Consider the following 19829-nt stretch of genomic DNA (forward strand, 5'->3'; position numbering starts at 1 on the left):
TGGTACAAAGGCTTGCCATGATTATTTGGTACAAAGGCTTGCCATGATTATTTTGTACAAAGGCTTGCCATGATTATTTAGTACAGAGGCTTGCCATGATTATTTAGTACAAAGGCTTGCCATGATTATTTAGTACAAAGCCTTGCCATGATTATTTGGTACAAAGGCTTGCCATGATTATTTGGTACAAAGGCTTGCCATGATTATTTAGTACAAAGGCTTGCCATGATTATTTAGTACAAAGACTTGCCATGATTATTTAGTACAAAGGCTTGCCATGATTATTTAGTACAAAGACTTGCCGTGATTATTTAGTACAAAGGCTTGCCATGATTATTTAGTACAAATGCTTGCCATGATTATTTAGTACAAAGGCTTGCCATGATTATTTAGTACAAAGGCTTGCCATGATTATTAAGTACAAAGGCTTGCCATGATTATTTGGTACAAAGGCTTGCCATGATTATTTTGTACAAAGGCTTGCCATGATTATTTTGTACAAAGGCTTGCCATGATTATTTAGTACAGAGGCTTGCCATGATTATTTAGTACAAAGGCTTGTCATGATTATTTAGTACAAATGCTTGCCATGATTATTTAGTACAAAGGCTTGCCATGATTATTTGGTACAAAGGCTTGCCATGATTATTTGGTACAAAGGCTTGCCATGATTATTTAGTACAAAGGCTTGCCATGATTATTTAGTACAAAGGCTTGCCATGATTATTTAGTACAAAGGCTTGCCATGATTATTTAGTACAAAGGCTTGCCATGATTATTTAGTACAAAGGCTTGCCATGATTATTTGGTACAAAGGCTTGCCATGATTATTCAGTACAAAGACTTGCCATGATTATTTAGTACAAAGACTTGCCATGATTATTTGGTACAAAGACTTGCCATGATTATTTGGTACAAAGACTTGCCGTGATTATTGTTTGATTTCTTGTTCCCAGGGGAACTAAAGATGTTGAAGTAGAGCTACAGCCACAGACATCGCAACTTTACACCTGGTCCAACCCCACTGGTATCCGGGAGATAGTCTGGTCATGTGGTCTCAAGAAAGAAATGAAACATGCACTAGATAGAGTAAGACCATCAAATGTCCTCTAGAATAGACTTTTTGCCTTTCTGAATGTAGTTGCAGAGATAATATTGAGTTGCACATAATGTCTCCAATAAACCATTCTTTTCTTTCCATCTTGTAGGATCATATCGAGGAGTTTTTTGCGCAGAGTGATGTCAAAGTTTACTTCGTCTCATTCTTAGATGGCCTTCAGCGAGTGGCCATGTTCACCCAGGATGTCTGGTTGGCCAATTTAGCGCAAGAGGTAACGTCTTTTTGTCTGTTAAGCATATCAAGTAGATAATCTTTTGGCTTGTAAAGTGCACTGCATCTATTTTGTAGGAATGTTATTCAACCTTATGCTATTTTTAACATTTTAAAAATGATTTAAACTTGTAAAAGTTAAATTGTCTTGTTACTTTGTTGTCTGGACATCAATTTTGTTTTTATTTTTAAACATGGAATTGCTTGTCTTGAGTTTCTTGTAAGGTCACAAATATTGTCTTGGTTTTGTTGTACATAATTCGGACATTCCTCCATCTTTGGCTACCTAGAAGGGGGCTCGAGGTTCGACACCCAACTCGGGCAGAGTTGTGTTTACTGAGCGCCTAAAGGCAGCACGGAAAACCAACTCCTAGATACCCCCTCCCCCCCACTGGTCCACAAATGAGATTGGACCAAAAGCGCTCTGAGCATGCCAAAAGCATGAAAGTAGCGCTATATAAAAGCTATAATAATAATATTTGAGGATAATTACATCCAAGCACAAACCTCCTGCAGGACAAGGCGAAATGGCAGAGGGAAGGATTTGAACCTGGGACCGTCCTGACTAGCAAATGACATTCTAGAACGCATAACACGTAGATTTTGTTTTCTTGAGTTTCTAGTCAATTCTCAATTATATAGAGATGTCAAAGTTTACTAAAAGTCTATATAGGTTGGTTAAAGTTATAGTTCCATCAGCTATGCCGTAACTAAAATTAATTTTATTTGCAGGCTGGTGAACTGGAACAAGCCGATCAAGAACTTAATCTCAAGATTCATGACATGGGCTTTTCCCTGGTCAACAATGAGCTCTGCTTAGAACTGGCTTACATGGGAATCACCAGGTCAGGGGTCACTTCTTCTACCCAGCTTTTTGCTGCTGAGCTGTGAGCTCTTTTGCAGACTGTGCCAAGGAAAAATAGTGGGCTGTGGTGGTAGTAGGGTCTGCCTAAGGTTTAGGAAAGGGAATTTTAAGAGGATATGGTTTACAGTTTCATAAGGGTGGGTTCAGTGTCTTCAAAGGGGTAGGTGTGTGGAATCACAATAGTGTATTATCTACAATGAATAGCATGGTTGGATGTCTTAATGAGTTATGTAAACTGCTTGGTTACTATTAATGGAGGTTTGAGTTTGAAACCTGACTCTGCTGATATGTGTTTCTCGAGTGCCTAAGGACAGCATAGAAACCTTCTCCTTAATATGACCTCCTGTCCACAAAAGAGATTGTACCGCATGAAAGATGTGAAAGTAAAAAGTTCCTCTTTCAGACCTTGCGATCTATAGGGCAGATGATGTAAAAGTCACCTGTTTCTGTGGTCGATGGTTAAAAAGTGTGTCATGTGACCACCTTTACTTTTCCACAACTAGTGTCAGGTACCCATAAAAGTTGGGTGGACTCAGGGGCGCCCAAGAACACTTAATTAAAAATCCCAGCCTTCACTAGGATTTGGAAGCCAAGCTCTGTCACGGGCCTCCATGAAAGATGTACTATACAAATATAATTTTAACAAAACTTGAATGATAGCAAAATGTTGACAGAAATGTTTATGTTTTAAAGACTTCAGCTTTTATATTTATTGTGTTTATATCCATTTTAAAATGTTATACATCAGTTGTTGGTTCAGTGCCAGAAAAGTGTCTGACCATATAGAAACCTTAAAAAGAATGTTATAATTTTTATCCTAATTATACCCCATTACTTAATTTTGCAAGCTTTTCAATTAAAACAAACAAACAACACCTTTAATGGTTGATTCACAGATTAATTATAAAAAGAAAAAAATTCAGTGCTCACAAGCTAAAATTATATTTTCAACTCTTTTAATGTTTTTTTTTTTTGTGTATTGGATTTCAAAAAAAAGTTACAGTAGAAGATTTATTAGAGTTTTTAAAAAAATAGAAAATTATGCCAGGAGATTAATTTTTATTTCATTTCTATCATCATTTTTGTGTTCAGCTCTGGAGTGATCTGGGAAGAGAAAAAGAAAAAATTCAAGGCTGTGACCATCAAAGACAACCTGATCCTAGAGCATGCCTACCAGAAGTATTTACTGGATAAAGAGATGAAGAAATCAAAGGAAGGCCCAACGGTTCTGGAAAACAAATTTGAGGTAAGGGCTGTCATGAATCTTGTTTGTAAAGTACTTGCAGTCTAGGTCATGTGATAGTTGGATGACAAAATGATGTCATGAATCTTGTTTGTATAATAAACAATAAATAATAGGTCATGTGATATTTGAATCACAAAATAATTTCATAAATCTATATATAGTACTCATGTGATATGGTGATGCTTTTGTTTTGTTTTTAAAATGTTATGTTGTATAATTTATTATTATTTATATCAATTGTCAAGACAGAGAAATCTTACTTGAAAATTCAAACTTTTAACTGCCAACTTTTACATGTAACACCCTCAGGTGGACTTTGACAAGATGATATTAGTGAAACCTCGGCAAGCTGAGCTCAGGCGCAGTTTTGCTGATGGCATTTGGGTACAGATGAGGCAATCGCCTCACTCTACGCAACTCCATGCAAAGATCAACCGCCTGCAGGTTAGAACTGGTTTCTTTTGAACAAATTTGAAGGGACCCTGTACTGATGTTTGTAATCAAATTGCTAATATTTTTAGTATCTTCTTCAACATATAGACATGGTCATGTCTTTTCATAAGTCTCTTAACTATAGATGAATAACTAAGTCCGCATATACAAGCATTCATTTTATTTAGCATATAAAATAGAAGAATAAAGCCTTGATTTGCATTGCTTTAGGTTTCTTTATGTTTCTGTTTCAGTTTGACAACCAACTACGTCATGCTGTATTCCCAACCATACTGTCGCCACTGCCTCCACCTAGATCAGTGGCAGCAGAAAGTAGTAAGTCACTAACATGTCATGTCAGTCTTCTTCTTGGTTCTCATCTGTAACATTTGGAGAAGTCAAATAACTAGTCCTAGTTTGACTGTGCCGTAGTGTCCAGATTAGGCAGTTCTATTTTAGAGCTTTTATCCTTGAAAGAGTTTGAATGGGGCGAGTCACTCAACTGGGATTCGACATTCTCTGGTGACACTCCATGGTGACACTGGTACTCATTACTATCTTAAGGGACATAAGTTGTTGTAAGTGGCCGTTCTTTAATACATTGACCAGGGGCAGAAGCAAAAAGGAATAACTAAATCAAATGATGGCTACAACCTTGAGGCTTGTTCATTTTATCAACAGCTATACATCAGGAGTGCAGATACATTGTACAGACAATGGTCTGCTGCAGATTTTCCATATAAAATGCATTCTAGTATTGTAATGAAGCCTCTGTGTTTTGGCTGAAGACAATTACATGTATTAAAAAAAAACAACAACTAAGACTTGAATTAGCCGTCTAGCTTTTGTTCTTCTGACCATTTCAAGCAGATCAAGTATAATAGTTTGAATATAAATATAATATATATAATGTTTTTTTCAGTTCCTAAACCTTTTATTGAAGTCAGTTTGATGAACAAAATACATGAACACAGTAACCTTGTTCAGATCAAGTAAGTTACTTGAACATGTTTTTGAATGCATGCTGTCAAGAGAAATGTAAACTAACTCATTTATCACAAGTAGTGTTAACCTTTGATTCCAAACTTGAGACATTCAGATGATGACAATGTGTCTTGACTTGCAGGTATTTCAAAGTTTTAATTCAAGAAATGAACTTGAAGGTGGACCAAGGCTTCCTCAGTCAGCTATTAGCCATGTTTGCCTCGGATATTTTAGCATTGAGAGATCAAGAGGTAAGGTCAGAGTTGAGTGACGTGATCGTCAAGTCCATCCTTCCCCTCGTTACCTCTCCCCCCACATGCTACAAACATTTTGTTTCTGCTATTTCTTCTATTACTTTCCCTTGTCTTGTTCTGTGCCCAAAGAGGAGCACAATTCTCGACTGTAAGCTTGCTGTGAATTTTTTGGGCTTTTCTAATTGGTAAATACAGACTCCTCTGCCCCATGCAACACTATAAGGGACTAGTTTTTCCCCAGTCATTGAGGTTGATTCAGTTTTCCTTGAGGGATCTTTTCAGGGTATGTTTACATCTCTTGTGTTGATCCTCTTGAATCTTGAGCTCCCTACAAAAGAGTCACTTATGAAGTTGACTATCAGACAATACAAACTACATGATTTCTCCTGACAGTCTAACATCCACACACTGTTACACAAAGTATTGTAACTACCAAGTGAGTTGATGAGTGATCCAATTGAAATATGGAATGTAATGATTTCATAACAAGAAATGATAAAACATTGATACTTTGCATATGCAAAAAGAACATACACAAAACATGCATAAATCTTATCTCTACGCCGGTGTACAAGATACAGAGCTAATTTATAATAATTTTAATATAATAATCTTTAGGATCATTCCACACATGATGCATTGGCCACTTCACAACTGTTTCACAACTTATCTCTATAGTTCCACACATGATGCATTGGCCAACTGTTTCACAACTTATCTCTATAGTTCCACACATGATGCATTGGCCAACTGTTTCACAACTTATCTCTATAGTTCTTTAGTTTGTTGGTGTGGTGTTTTAAATGTCCCCCTTGTTGGCCAATTTCTTCACTGAGTAACAAATCTGTATTGAAGTGATGTATATCTAAAGATCTCATTCTGGACATTCCTTGGAAAAAGAACATAATATCATGTATGTGTATTGTGGAGACTGGAGATACGAGAGGGCACAAGTGTCAATGTCTAGATGAGAGAAAGATGTTTGTTGATATGATAAGGGTGGGTGACTGAGACACGAGTGAGAGATGTGAGACAATAAAAGTGTCTAGATACTATGGTTTGAACAGGTATATGTGAGAGGTACGGGTGGAACAAAGGTATTTAAGGCCTGATTTTGTTAGTGTGAGTTAGACTTTGGAGAGTGAAAGTAGAGCTAGAACTTGTAGTGAGAAGTGAGAGCTTGTAGATCGAATCATAGAAAGTTTGTAGAAGTTGTGTACAGAGAATAAAGTTGAAGTTTAATTCTAAAAAATACTTGTATAATAAATATATTGAAACTGCTACACCGTACATTTGTCCTTGCATTATTGAAAAATAAAAAATAGCAATCATCAACAGCTAAATAAACATGCTTCATAACATATCCTTCCATATGCTAATCTAGTTGTGCTGTAATAGTACTTTGGAAAAAGGAGCTTTTGTATTAATTTGACCTTGCATATAGTAAAAAAAATGTGCCTTTATCTTTGTTCTTTTTTGGTGTTCTATTAAGTTGTGTTTAACTCTTTGTAAGTTAGGGTTTAGTGTTTTATTGCCACTTTATTTTTTTGTCCTATGTCTTGAAGTGTCTCCAAGTTTGAGTGATTTTACTAATGGTGTGACTCAAATGTTAGTATTCATTTGTTGTCTCTAGCCTACCCTGTTTCAAGCTGATGTGGACAGCACAAAACTAAGTCTGAAGGAAGTAGCTGGTGTTTCCATCCAGGCCCAGAGGGTCAGCTTCTATGACTATTTCCACATTTCACCCATCAAGGTAATTACTTAAACCATTTTTTCTGATTGGAAAAATTTACTTCATAAAACATGTCATTATGTGTTCGAGATAATTGTAATTTTTATTTTACCCAATAACGCCTATTGTCGTATACTGCGTTATTTATGGTAGACTGTGATAGGAAGTTACCAGCATCACATCTAAGTCAGGACGAGAAAATTTTTTGATTGAAAACTGGATGTGTGTCATCAAATTTTTTTGTTTTCTGAACATTTTTTTAACGAAAGTGTTGGTAAGGCTTAGCAAGAAAATTTAGTGTTAGGAGCTTTTATTTATTTTTTTCTAAAGGTATTAAAAGTCTTTATTCTTAAAACTTTATAGACTTTTAAAAAAATATTCTTTTAGACCTCTCTTTTCTTTGTTTAAAATGGGAGACTGGCTTTATAGGGTTTAACAAAATGTGTGTTTTTCTTTTACTTTCTCTGTCAATGGTCATGTTTAAAGGCTAAGATTTACTGAGATGTCATCATCTGATGGTATAGCAAACTTAGTGCACTATGATCCAATCTCTTTTGTAGAAATGTGGGAGCTTAGTGGTATTTTTTTTCTCTGTGCAGTGGTTGTAAGTCTACTGTATGAACTCAAATGTAGCAGTTTGAAGTTTACAAACTATATAAGTTAGCATTATCATACACTGTATGAACTCAAATGTAGCAGTTTGAAGTCTACAAACTATATAAGTTAGCATTATCATACACTGTATGAACTCAAATGTAGCAGTTTGAAGTCTACAAACTATATAAGTTATCATTATCATACACTGTATGTACTCAAATGTAGCAGTTTGAAGTCTACAAACTATATAAGTTACCATTATCATACACTGTATGTACTCAAATACAGCGGTTTGAAGTCTACAAACTATATAAACTTTCATTATTATCATTATGTTTAGTGATCTGATATTGGTTAGTTACCTATATATATCCTATTGTTTCAGATCCATGTGAGTTTCTCCCTCCAAGGAGGTTCCATGAAAGACACCCCCCAGGCTCACATTATGGGAGTCTTCTTACAAAGTGTTGGAGTTGTCCTCACAGATGTCCAAGATGTTGTCTTCAAGTAAGTTTTCATTGAACTCCCCTTTTGATACAAAATTGACCTCCCTCTTTTCATACTGTAATCCAAGTTATTAAATAGTTTGGCTCAAGCTTTTCTATTTTTTCTCCTGTTGATCTTCAAATTTGAAAAGTAATGATTATCATGTTTCATTTTCTTACATTTCATTGTTTCAAACTGGAGTCCAATAAATAAATTATTTGAATGTCATTTTTAATGTTTTGTTCATGTTTTCAAGAATAGAAACTGCACAGATCTAGGTCACATTTTTGTGACCCTAAGAGTTGTCTTTCTATTATGAATAAAGTTTTATGAAGTTTATATGTATTATCATTTTTTTTTTCCTCAAAAATGAAAGTTTACTTAAGTTTACTCAATTAAATAGGACGTAGGATGTAATCATCAGCATAGAATGTAATCAACTTTTTTTTTAGTATCATGTGTGTTTCATAAGATAAGAAAATAAGTCTATAAATGTTTTATGACTCAATGAAATAAGTCTATAAATGCTTCCTAATTTATGACTCAATGACTCAACAAAGTCTATAAATGTTTCCTGTTTTGTGACTCTACTAAATCAATTCTATATATGTTTCCTGTTTTGTGACACACAATTAAATGAATTCTATAAATGTTCACAGGCTTGGCTACTTTGAAAGGAATTATACTTTTTACAACAATACACAGTTGACCAATGAGTTTGTTAGACATTACAGTGGACAAGTGAGTCACTGATTTAGTCCTTTAAGTTGGTTGAATGTGTAAATGATAAAAGACTTTTGCTTTTAAGTTTATATAGTATACATGGTAGTAACAATTTAAAGTTTATAGAGTGGACAGTTGAGTCTTTGTCGTTACACTGAAATTTATTCAGTGACCAGGCAGGTATAACGTTTAAAATAGGTCAGAAAAATGGAATTCAGAGTTAGAAAATAAAGGTCCACTATAAATATACGAAATGGGTCCACTATAAATATATGAAATGGGTCCACTATAAATATATGAAATGGGTCCACTATAAATATACGAAATGGGTCCACTATAAATATACGAAATGGGTCCCCTATAAATATATGAAATGGGTCCACTATAAATATATGAAATGGGTCCACTATAAATATATGAAATGATATTGTACATGATCTCTTGCAGACTTGCTTATGTGAACTGCATCATTAGTTGAACAGACAAGAGATCTTTGCCTCTCCTAGCTCTTCCTTGCCCTCTAGTTTGCTGGCTTAGCCATTCAAGGTCCACATGACAAGCAGTATATAGTTTAAGTTTGTTTATTTGTCACCTTTCGTTTTCTTTTCAGGCTGTCAAACAGATGTACGTTCTTGTCCTAGGTCTGGATGTGCTTGGCAATCCATTTGGTCTTCTCCGTGGACTGTCTGAAGGCATTGAAGATCTTTTCTATGAGCCCTACCAGGTTAGCATTTAAATGAATTTCTTTTTAACATAGAGTTGCATGTACAACGGAGGCTTTAAAAAAGTGTTACACGTCTTTAATGTTACAATTTAGTACTGAATATTTTTTTTTACTATTTTGGTCATTACAAACTTTTATCTTTGGAGTTACACCAAAATTGTATGCCAGGTATTCACTGCGATAGCAGCAGAGAAAGGAATAGTTATTTTTTGTATACATTCCTACAGAATTGAAGCCTTATCAATAAAATAACTTGCATCATTTTAATCTGTTTTTAAACTGTTTCCAGGGAGCTATCCAAGGACCTGGAGAGTTTGCTGAAGGTCTGGCACTTGGTGTCAGAAGTCTATTTGGTCATGCAGTTGGTAAGTCGACCCAATCACATATTGATACATTTTCTGCTGAAGTTGTATGATAAGATTTAGTTTTAATGCCATTTGTTTTTAACCATGTCAAACATTGATTGCCAGGTGGTGCTGCTGGTGCTGTCTCCAGAATCACGGGCACTCTGGGCAAAGGTCTGGCAGCTCTCACTTTAGATGATGACTATCAGAAGAAGCGCAGAGAGCAACTCAACAAGCGTCCAGCCACCGCAAGTGAAGGGTTTGCTCGTGGAGGCAAGGGCTTAGTCATGGTCAGTGTAAATTCTATCTTAGTATAATGTATAGTTGTTGTTTTTTTGTTACATACATTTTAAATTTATATATATAATTTATATATAAAATTAGTTTTCTTCATGTAACAAATTTACATGTTATTCTCATGTCAATTATTCATTGTAGCTGGGAGACTCATGAACATTATATCTTTAATTTAATTTTTCTCTTTAAAGCTCATTTCAATCAATTCAATGCTCCTCTTTTTAAGTCCCCAGATCTAAAAACAAACAGTAAGAAACTAGAGCAGACACAAAATAAAGCCACGAGATTTATAAAAAAAAAATGAATATTCACATTTATAAAACCATTAATAAAATCACTAAACTTAGAGACACTCAGGACAGAAGATGATAAAGTAAAGTTGCAATAATACATACACCACGAAACCATAATTTACTAATAGCAAAGAAAAACACAGATATAGAGGCACATTTCTTATGCCATATGGTAGGAATAATTTATACAAGTGATCCTTCTTCCCTAATACCATTAGAGCATGGAACAGGTTGCTTGAATTTTGGCCGATTTTAAGACACTGATTAAAATGCACGACTAGATTAAGACTTAGAATTACATAGGACGTAATTATCTTCTGCTAAGAAGGAACATCTGTAATTTATAAATCAGATTTTTTTCCTTTCTACTGAGAATGTGTCTAAAGCAAGGTGCTTGAATTGTCTCCATTTTTACTTATCCAAATGTATTTGATCTGCTGGTGACATGCAATTATAATTGAACCTTTACATTATTGACATGACTTCTCCCAGGGTGTGTTTGATGGTGTGACAGGTATTGTCAGGAAGCCAGTGGAAGGTGCCAAGCAAGAAGGTGTCACTGGATTCTTTAAAGGTAACTAGGGAGTGGCTTAATTCATTTTTCTGATGTTTTATGTAATATACTTAGCATTAGCATCTGTTGAAGTAGATTTCTCTTGTGTGACAAAATATTTTCTAAATCTATGTGCCACTTTTGTAACAAAATATTTTCTAAATCTATATTTCACTTGTGTGACAAAATATTTTCTAAATCTCCTCTGTACTTGTGATTTTATCAACTATCAACTTTTCTGTAGTGTTTCAATCAACACTTTTGTCTGAACTTGTATTAAAATCATTTCTGTTCTGTACTTGTGTTTCATGCAATTCTTCTGTTCTGTACCTGTGTTCAAATCAACTCTGGCTATTTATTTGTGTGTCAATACATTATGTTTTCTAATGTTCAGGTGTGGGTAAAGGTTTAGTTGGTGTGGTGACACGCCCAACATCTGGTGTAGTGGACTTTGCCAGCAGTACTCTGGAGGGAGTCCGAAGGTAAGAATGCTCAAAGGTTAACTAATGCAAGGATCTGAAACACATTGACTAGTGACCAGTACTTGAGCAACTAGGTTCAGTTCTCTGATATCACTGTTTCAAAAATTCCACTGATGAGAAGCTTGTTTTGTGATGCTATTAACTCTTTCTCTCTGTAATTATTTTTCTTGTTCCAATAGTATTATTCATTTTCCTCATTTGTATTTCACTATCCTGCTATGATTAAACTTCAATAACATTTTTGTTTGTTATCAGAAAATGTTATATTTGGTATTGAATTACAGGGGAATGTATGCTCGTTTTACACATCACAAATTAAAGTTTATCAATCCAAAAACCAATTTAGTTTAATACATAATACATAAAACACTGAACCATAATCTTCAAATACAAAAACAAAATTTAATAAAATACTCTGAAAGACACAAAGATAAAGGCACATTCCTCGTCCCATATGCTAGGACAAATTTGTACAAATACTCCTTCTTCCCTAGTGCTATTAGAGCATGGAATGGGTTGCCTGAGCTAGCCAGGAAAACCAGTGACTTGGCAGAATTTAAGTCATTGGTTAATATGCATGACTAAATGCATGACGCGTAGGACGTAATCATCTTCTTTTTTGAAGTAACGTCTGTATTATATAAGATAAGATAAGATAAGTTTAATGGGAGTGAAATCAACGATGGCATCGTCAATTAGGAGAGAAAGAGTTAACAGACAAGTTCTTCATTTTGAATGTTCTCTCTTATTTTTAATTACAGTACTTTTTGCTTTGAAAATAACTATCTGTCAAGAAGGCTTCTTTTGTTTTTTAAATGATTGTCTAGTTAATGAAAACCTTGTGAGACTACATTGCAAGCAATAGTTTTAAAAAAAAATATTAAAGAATGAAGAGGGCATTGATGGCCAGAAAATGAAAAACTGTATTTGAAGATGGAGACGGATTTATTTTATTGATCCATAAACTACAACATTTATATTTTCATAAGATTGTTATAGGGAAGGGGAGGCTAAGTGATAAACAGCTCCAGCTCCTAACCAAAGGGTTTCAGGATCAAATTTCAGTTCAGCTGGGATTTTGAATTTTGGGATTTTTTTTTAAACGCCTCTTAGTTTACCCAACTCTGATGGGTAACTGACATTAGAAGGTAAAGCTGTTGGTCATTGTACTGGCCTTGACCATAGCCCCTAGAAACAGATTACCTTTCTCTGCCCTATCAGTCGCAAGGTCTATGAGTTACCACAGTTGTTCTGACATTTGAAATGTATATCTCAAGAGTAGTGGTTGATTGTAGTGCAGTCTATCAAAGCTAACTAAAGTTTAACACAGCATGGGAGGGGAGGGAGGTGGCAAGTTATATGTCAGGGGATCTGAAATCTTAATGTCGACTGAAAATTATCCAGGCTTTCAAGAATGTCCCTGAATCTGCCCAACTGAAACATTGAAAGTAATGTTAATAGGTCTGCTTCAATTGACAATGGCAATTTCTTCAACAAAACATGTTGTAATGCTTTAATTTCAAAGTCTTTTCATTTAGATAACTCTTTGAACAGATCTGTTTTTTATCTGTTTTTATATTTTCATCTTTTTTTTTTCTACTAGGATTACTGACTTCACGGATGAGATCCATCGCTTGCGTCCAGCTCGTAGATTTAACAAAGACGGCATTGTGCGTCCATACATCTTGGAAGAGGCTGAAGGTTTCAATTTGCTAAGGGAGACAGACAAGGGTCAGTATGTTGATACTGATGAATATGTTGCCCACTTCAAGGTCAAGGAAGATGGAAAGACTGTCTTTATCGTCACAGACAAGTAAGTTATTTAGTTCAGGAGTAGAGAATAAGAAGAGAGCTCTGACATTGTTCAGTATTTAAGAGAAATGGTTAAGATTGGTTTCTGTGAAGGATGAAGACTCTGGAAGCAAAATATTGTTGGGATAAAGTCTATTTACTAAATGAAATCAAACTTTTTTACAATGTGGAAGATGTTGACCATATTGACATTTTGTAAAAGTTGCATTATGATAATAGATCAATTATATTAAGAATAATATATTGACTTTTTTTTTTTTTTATGATTATTCAAGGGAAAATAGTTTTTCTTTATTATTTTCCTGTTCACAGACGAATCTTGCTGGCTAAGAGAGGTGAATTATTTGGCACCTGGGATTCTGAATGGATGTTTACCTACCAGGAACTTAAAGGGGAGCCAAAAATTACCAACAAAGGCCTGGAAATCACTTTAAAGGTCAGTTGATGGTCATTCAACTTGTTCTAGAATTAAGTACATCTCTGAATTTTTGAAATGCTTTGTTTTTGTAGGTGTATATGTCCAACTTGGCTTGTACATTTTCAGATGTTCCTTCAGAAAGATTATTATCTACTAACTTAAACCTCCTGACAGGGGATAGCAGCATGTAGTGATTGAACTCAGTACCATTGAGATGACACTCGTAAAAGCATACCACCTGACCAACCAGCAAGTTATTTGAATATAGAGGCTCTAGAACCAATCATTTAACCTCCTTTTATATAGAAACATCTTCCATTAATATTTCCACACTTTAAGAACAAAAAGTGGCAGTACTACAGTGACACCGGCAACAAACAAAGTGTGGCATTTATTCAAAGGGGATTATGATGGTTCACCTTAATAAAAGGAAGCTATATATGAAGAACTTCACAAACCAGATGAGAAAGCCATATTACTTGTGCTAAGATAGAGGAGGACTTTTTTTAATTTTTAATTATCTTTGAGATGTTCTCACCAGCACTGTAATTAAAGAAGTCTATTTCCTAGTAGCCAAGTAAAAGTTGGCAATTTTCCTCAATTTGAAGTAATTAAAATTCACTAAACCCCACGATGACCTGCAAACTAGTGTAAAAAAAATAAATAAAATAAAACTCTATGGCCATGTTACAAGTTTTGGGGGCTTGCAAAGACCTTCCTTCATGGAGCTGTACCAGGAAAAAAAAAAAAGAAGCGGAAGAGAGAAAGCGATGGGAAGACAACATAAAAGAATGGACGGGGGCCTGCCATTGAAAGAGGTTCTATCCAAGGCAAAGAGAATGGAATCTAGTGTGGCACTCCAACGGCCCAACAGACTAAGGGATAGGTGGAAGTTGAAAGCAAAACTTACTGCATACAAATCTTTCTGTATAAATAGCTTCTCTTTTGGTGAGACACACATGAAATCATGTGCTCAGTGAGCATAATACAATGTGGAAGAATACAAGCAGAAGAAATATTGATGCTAGACTGGTACGGAGATTTACAAATCTAAAAATAGCTTTGTAGTAAATATGAAACAGGTAGAAGTGGTACTAAATAGTAGTAGCTCAATTTAGATTACAATGAAAGATGAATTCTTATCTTTGTTTTGTCTTCATTACGCCTTGTTACAAGTCTTTATTGTATATTATATAATGGCTTAGAAGACATTAAGAAAGCTTAACTAGAACCCTGCCAGACAACAGCTTTGTTTGTTTCATATGTGGAAAACATACAGGTTGCAGCTGGGTTTGCATGGCCTTGTGAAACACTGCACTCATTCTTAAACATTGTTATTCAATACATCCATCCCAGTGGCGCTACAGCCCATGGAGGGCTCTGGCCTGCTTCAACACATCCTTCCATTCAGACCTCTCCTGGGCCTTTCGTCTCCACGCCCTAACCCCAAGCAGTTGTAGATCTGCCTCCACATCATCAATTCATCGTATTCATGGTCTACCTTTGGGTCGCCTGCCTTTTAGTTTTCGACAATATACACTTTTTGCTCCTCTGATTGCTATTCAATGTTATAATGTTTCTGTTGACTTTACAGACTGAAAAGAAAAAAATGTTTGGATCTAATGTGACAAAGAAAGATCTTCACACAGATCTCAAAGTGGCTCAGGTGCGTTGGTCTCTTTTACTTGTCCAATATGTTCTTTTGTCTATTTGTATTGAAATAAATAAATAGGGTCAGAAGGTAAAAATTCTTGCTTGTGTTCCATAATTGTCTTGAGATCTAAGAATAAAGTAGTCTATAGATTTTTTTGTCCACTATGACTTCTTGTATCTCAAATTCTAGTTTTAGCTAACTTATTATGTATAACTGTATCTGTTTTGACTTCTGATTATATATTAATTTAGTACTGGGGATGCAGATGTCCTCTAATTATCTACACTGCTAATTACAATGAGGTCCTGGGTTCAAATCTCTGTGAAAACTGGGATTTTGATTTTGGGGATTTTGAGGGTGCCCCTGAGTCCACTTAACTCTAATGTGTACCTGACTTTAGTTGGGGGAAAGTAAATTGGGGGTGGTTGTTGTGTTGACCACATGATACTCTTCATGTTTACCGTCGGCCATAGAAACAGATGACCTTAACATCATCTGCCCCATAGAGGGCAAGGTCTGAAAGGGGGAAACTTTTTTCTTATAATGAAATGATTCTTTTTTTCTCATATTCTCTAAACTACTTTTCTTTCTAACTAGGCCCCTAAGTCATTCTCTTGATTAAAATAGATCTGAAAGCATTGGTTAAAAAAGATGTATTTTGTGTGACTATAAAGTGTAGTACTGATAAGTGTTAAATCTTTGCCTCTGCAGCTGATCCTGAGTAAGATTCAGGAAGTTATGGCGATGGAGCGTGTTGAAAGTGGAGTGTAGTCGCACTAGATAACTGCTACGATCGGTGTATCACTATGCCCTGCATTCAACAGACAGACAAGGAAAAATAATTAAGGATTACCTTCAGACCGTTTATTTCCTACATTGATACATCTCTCTCTAGAGAAATAATAGAAGTAGAATCATTTTCTTTTTTTTTTTTTTTATTTATATTTTAAGCTTGACTTTTGAGAGGATTTCCATTAACTCTATTAATTTTATTCTATCACAAAGTGACTTTTGACCTTGACATTTCATGATAACTTCATTCCTCCTTTTGTGTGTGTGTGTGTGTGCATACAAGAGTTACCCTTCTTTGAAAATACTCGACTAGAAATGTGTGCTATGTATGTTTACTTTTACTATGAATATTTTGATTTCGTACATTTTTTTTTAAAAAAGTAACTATACAATCCCTTATAGATTAATGTCTGTACTATACAATAAATTGATTTATTTTTGTAAAAAATACATTTACCATTGTATAAAAAATTACGTTTATAGTTGTTTTTTTTGCTTATCTATAATTTAATTTAATTTTTTTTTTTGCTTTGCTTTAATTTTTTGTTCATTCTTTGTGTTAGTTATGTTAGTAAGACTTAAAATCATTTTGTGTTCATTCATTTTTTTATCTTTTATTTTATAATCTAATGCTTTTGATTGATTATAATGTCTTTTTTCTGGGTTTTTAATTGAATCTTATTTTAATGTTTCTTGTCTCTCCGCTAATAGTGCAATACTTCTTTGAAGTTGTTTTTTTTTTTTTTCATTCTTCGAGACGTGTGAAAATATTTTAATCATCGGTTGAGTCTCGATAAAACTTTGCAATATCTATACATCCGTGTTCAAGTGGGTTTGTACTGTTAGCATCATTCTCTGGTCATGTGATTCATCAAGTCATTGGGCTCTCGTTCTGTTGAAACCTGTGGTTTTGTTTCTAGCTATTTTGTATATCCATCACTTGAATTCTACTGCTTTTAGTTTCATTTTAAAATTCTTTCCATTGAATAATGTACAAGGCTTCACTTATTGAATACAATCATCTTATTAATATCTCTTATAGCTTTAAATAGCTGGGTAGTCAACAATAGTTACTACCATTTGTGAATATAAGAATTGTATGCATACAGTAGATGGAATGTATCTTTTCATAGATTGAACTTACTTTATACTGTGGATAGATTCACAGTAGATCATAGTATTTAAAAAAAATAATATTGATAGGTACTTATCCAAGATTCATATTAATTAGCATATTTCATTTAAGGCTATGTTAACTTTAATAGAAATTAAAAACTTAGAATTAATGTTAGTATATTTACTAACTCTAAGGTAAATCATATATCAATACATGTTTATAACTTTATTGAATCAGTTCTGTGTTACATTAATTATCAATACTTGTCTGACTCTAACTGTACTGGATCAGTATTGTGACACTGCATCTCAAGCTTCTCTCGCTGATATTTAGGTTCATTGGCAGCAAATATATTTCTCTTTCTCCTAACGAAACAATATGTGATTTTGAAATACGTCACACAGGCTCTAATTGATCAGGACTTGAAAAGAAAAATCATTCTGCTGTTTCTTTTTTCAGTTTAATTATTGTGCTTTTTGTCTGGGGCCTTCTTTTATTTGTTTGTTCTTTTTTATATTTTAAAACGATTTTTCTATTTTTTTTAATATGCATAAACAAATAAATCATAATTTTTTTGTTGTTATAATGCTAATCTTTTTCAAATGAAGTTGATCACACTGAACTCCCATCAATGGAAGACTTGCAAACTTTGAATGTATATACTGTAGAGTGAACTCAAATATTTGTTTGCAATACTTTAAACAGCTCACAGATAATGTTCAGCTCCACCAGAGATATTTTGAGCTTTCTATATGAACTACCAATAATTGTAGTAACTTTCCTTTATCTTCCTTGCATGTAAACTATAACACAGCTTATGAATTTCAATTATCATGAAAGGAAATGTTAATTTTTAACTGTTTCAGTTTGTGTTTATTCATATTAAAAAAAAACTCTTCCCATATCTTGATCTCATTAATATTCTTCTATGTTCTGTAATATCTAGATCAATGTCTTGAGGAGATTCTCGTTGCCTTGTTCAATCAGATATAATACTTAGGGTTCAAGGGCACAGATCAAGGGTTGAAGCATGGGATTAAAAGGTTGGAGATGTTACAAATCTGTAAATACATTTTCTGCCAGTGAAAGCTGAAAACATGTCTGTCAGAAAGAAGGGGACATAACTCACACATGAAGGCACATAACTATATTTTCCCACACACAGGCACTAGATTTTTTTTAAAAGTCAATACGCTTATTCTATAAACTGTATGGTTGCCTTGAGTTAGTAAAGATTGAAATTATCTACTGCTTCCTCATTGGCTATTTTTTTTTTCTGTGGCAGCCAATTTTTTTTTTGACTTCTTAGTTGGCTGCATACTATACAAGTTTGCTAAAACATAGACATGCATATTATTCAACAAATCTAAATAGAGTTGGTAGAGGGCCAAGCTGACAACTTGGAACTACTTTTTCAACCCTAGACTTAGTGGTGTGTGCTATTTTATTTTGAGAATGTATTTCTTTGTTTCCTTTTGTGTCTTGTGTAACAAGTTGTAACAATGTTGACATTTTTTGTTTATGTTACTTAGTTATTGTTATAGTATCTCATGTACTATTATAACCAAATGTAAACTACACAGGAAATAATTTTTAAAAAGAAAGCCATCACTTAACTACATTTGACTTTTGTTTCCTAAGAAATGTTTGTCAAGGATGATATGAACTGTCTACAGTCCATAAGTATCAGGGGTACAATGGCTGAGTGGTACAGCATTTTGGCTGCAGAACAGAGGGTTTGAATCTTGGTGATGACTGGGATGTCAAATTTTGGGATTTTTAGTATGCCTCTGAGTCTCTAACAAAAATGGGGAAGTAAGGAGGCTGGTCATTGTGTTGGCCACATGACTCCTCATAAACTGATGGCCATAAAACAGATGACCTATACATCGCAAGGTCTGAAATGGTTGTTTTATTTAAACTTTTCTTTTATTACAGTGAAGTTTTTTTTTAAATATATTTCTACAGCAATAAAAAAGTATTAAAAAATTGGAAAATAAATTGTTTCCTGTGTGGTGTTGAAACAGTGCATACAATTTAGTGATTGTATCTGCAATGTTTGTGTTCTATATTTAGTAATGGCTTTTAGGTGACGTTTGTTTTATTTCATTTGTATTTTTTTAATTTTTTGAGTGTTGTCTTACAAATATTGTTTCGTTTCATTGAATTGTTTGGTTTTAAATTTCACAATACTTTGCGTATAGTCACTATGCTAAAACTTGTAGTTAAAACTTCTGCTGCAATAGGTGATTGATGAATAAAACAAATTCTATGAAGTTTGTGTTTGTTTGTTTGTTTTACTGCATTATTTCCAGGCCTGGGCAATGTCTGCCCTAGATAAACTAGCTAGAGCTTAAGAGTAGTTAGTTTATCCTTTCTGGTTATCGTCTAATGGATGTCATGTGCAAGGCTAAGTTTAGGGTTAGGATGTTATTTAGTATATTGTGTTCTTAGAAGGGAAAACAGAGATGTTAATTATATCCTCAAATTTCTTTATTTTTGCTTTTAAAACTTTAAATAAAATGTTTTGCCTAAAAGAGGTGTCTCCCGGAGGTCGTAAGGCTCTATAAAGATCAAATGGGGTGCAATTTTTGGCCTCCCTGGCATAGAGGAAAGTGTAGGACGTAATTATCTTCTTTTTTGAAGTAACGTCTGTATTATATAAGATAAGAGAAAAAGTATAGGACGTAATTA

The 19829-nt window shown here is 34.2% G+C and overlaps 1 protein-coding gene across 28 annotated transcripts in view; it reads left to right on the plus strand.

Moving 5' to 3' along the window:
• The window catches only part of LOC106059486 (intermembrane lipid transfer protein VPS13C-like), a 142241-nt gene extending 122830 nt beyond the window's left edge, over window positions 1-19411 (plus strand). For 27 of the 28 annotated variants that reach the window (XM_056016728.1, XM_056016735.1, XM_056016721.1 and 24 more), the window contains 20 exons: window positions 957-1089; window positions 1209-1331; window positions 2063-2175; window positions 3288-3441; window positions 3751-3885; window positions 4128-4209; window positions 4796-4865; window positions 5000-5108; window positions 6745-6864; window positions 7826-7947; window positions 8586-8667; window positions 9260-9373; window positions 9663-9738; window positions 9844-10007; window positions 10800-10881; window positions 11255-11342; window positions 12946-13155; window positions 13467-13590; window positions 15167-15238; window positions 15938-19411. In XM_056016728.1, the coding sequence (XP_055872703.1) occupies window positions 957-1089; window positions 1209-1331; window positions 2063-2175; window positions 3288-3441; window positions 3751-3885; window positions 4128-4209; window positions 4796-4865; window positions 5000-5108; window positions 6745-6864; window positions 7826-7947; window positions 8586-8667; window positions 9260-9373; window positions 9663-9738; window positions 9844-10007; window positions 10800-10881; window positions 11255-11342; window positions 12946-13155; window positions 13467-13590; window positions 15167-15238; window positions 15938-15997 (2233 nt within the window). In that variant the 3' untranslated portion in view covers window positions 15998-19411. Of the gene's footprint in view, window positions 1-956; window positions 1090-1208; window positions 1332-2062; window positions 2176-3287; window positions 3442-3750; window positions 3886-4127; window positions 4210-4795; window positions 4866-4999; window positions 5109-6744; window positions 6865-7825; window positions 7948-8585; window positions 8668-9259; window positions 9374-9662; window positions 9739-9843; window positions 10008-10799; window positions 10882-11254; window positions 11347-12945; window positions 13156-13466; window positions 13591-15166; window positions 15239-15937 lie in introns of those variants that run through there. The other variant, XM_056016751.1, reaches the window with a different exon arrangement.
• Window positions 19412-19829: the final 418 nt, after the last annotated feature.

The sequence above is a fragment of the Biomphalaria glabrata genome, chromosome 18 (genome assembly GCF_947242115.1).
Source record: "Biomphalaria glabrata chromosome 18, xgBioGlab47.1, whole genome shotgun sequence".
Classification (NCBI taxonomy): domain Eukaryota; kingdom Metazoa; phylum Mollusca; class Gastropoda; family Planorbidae; genus Biomphalaria; species Biomphalaria glabrata.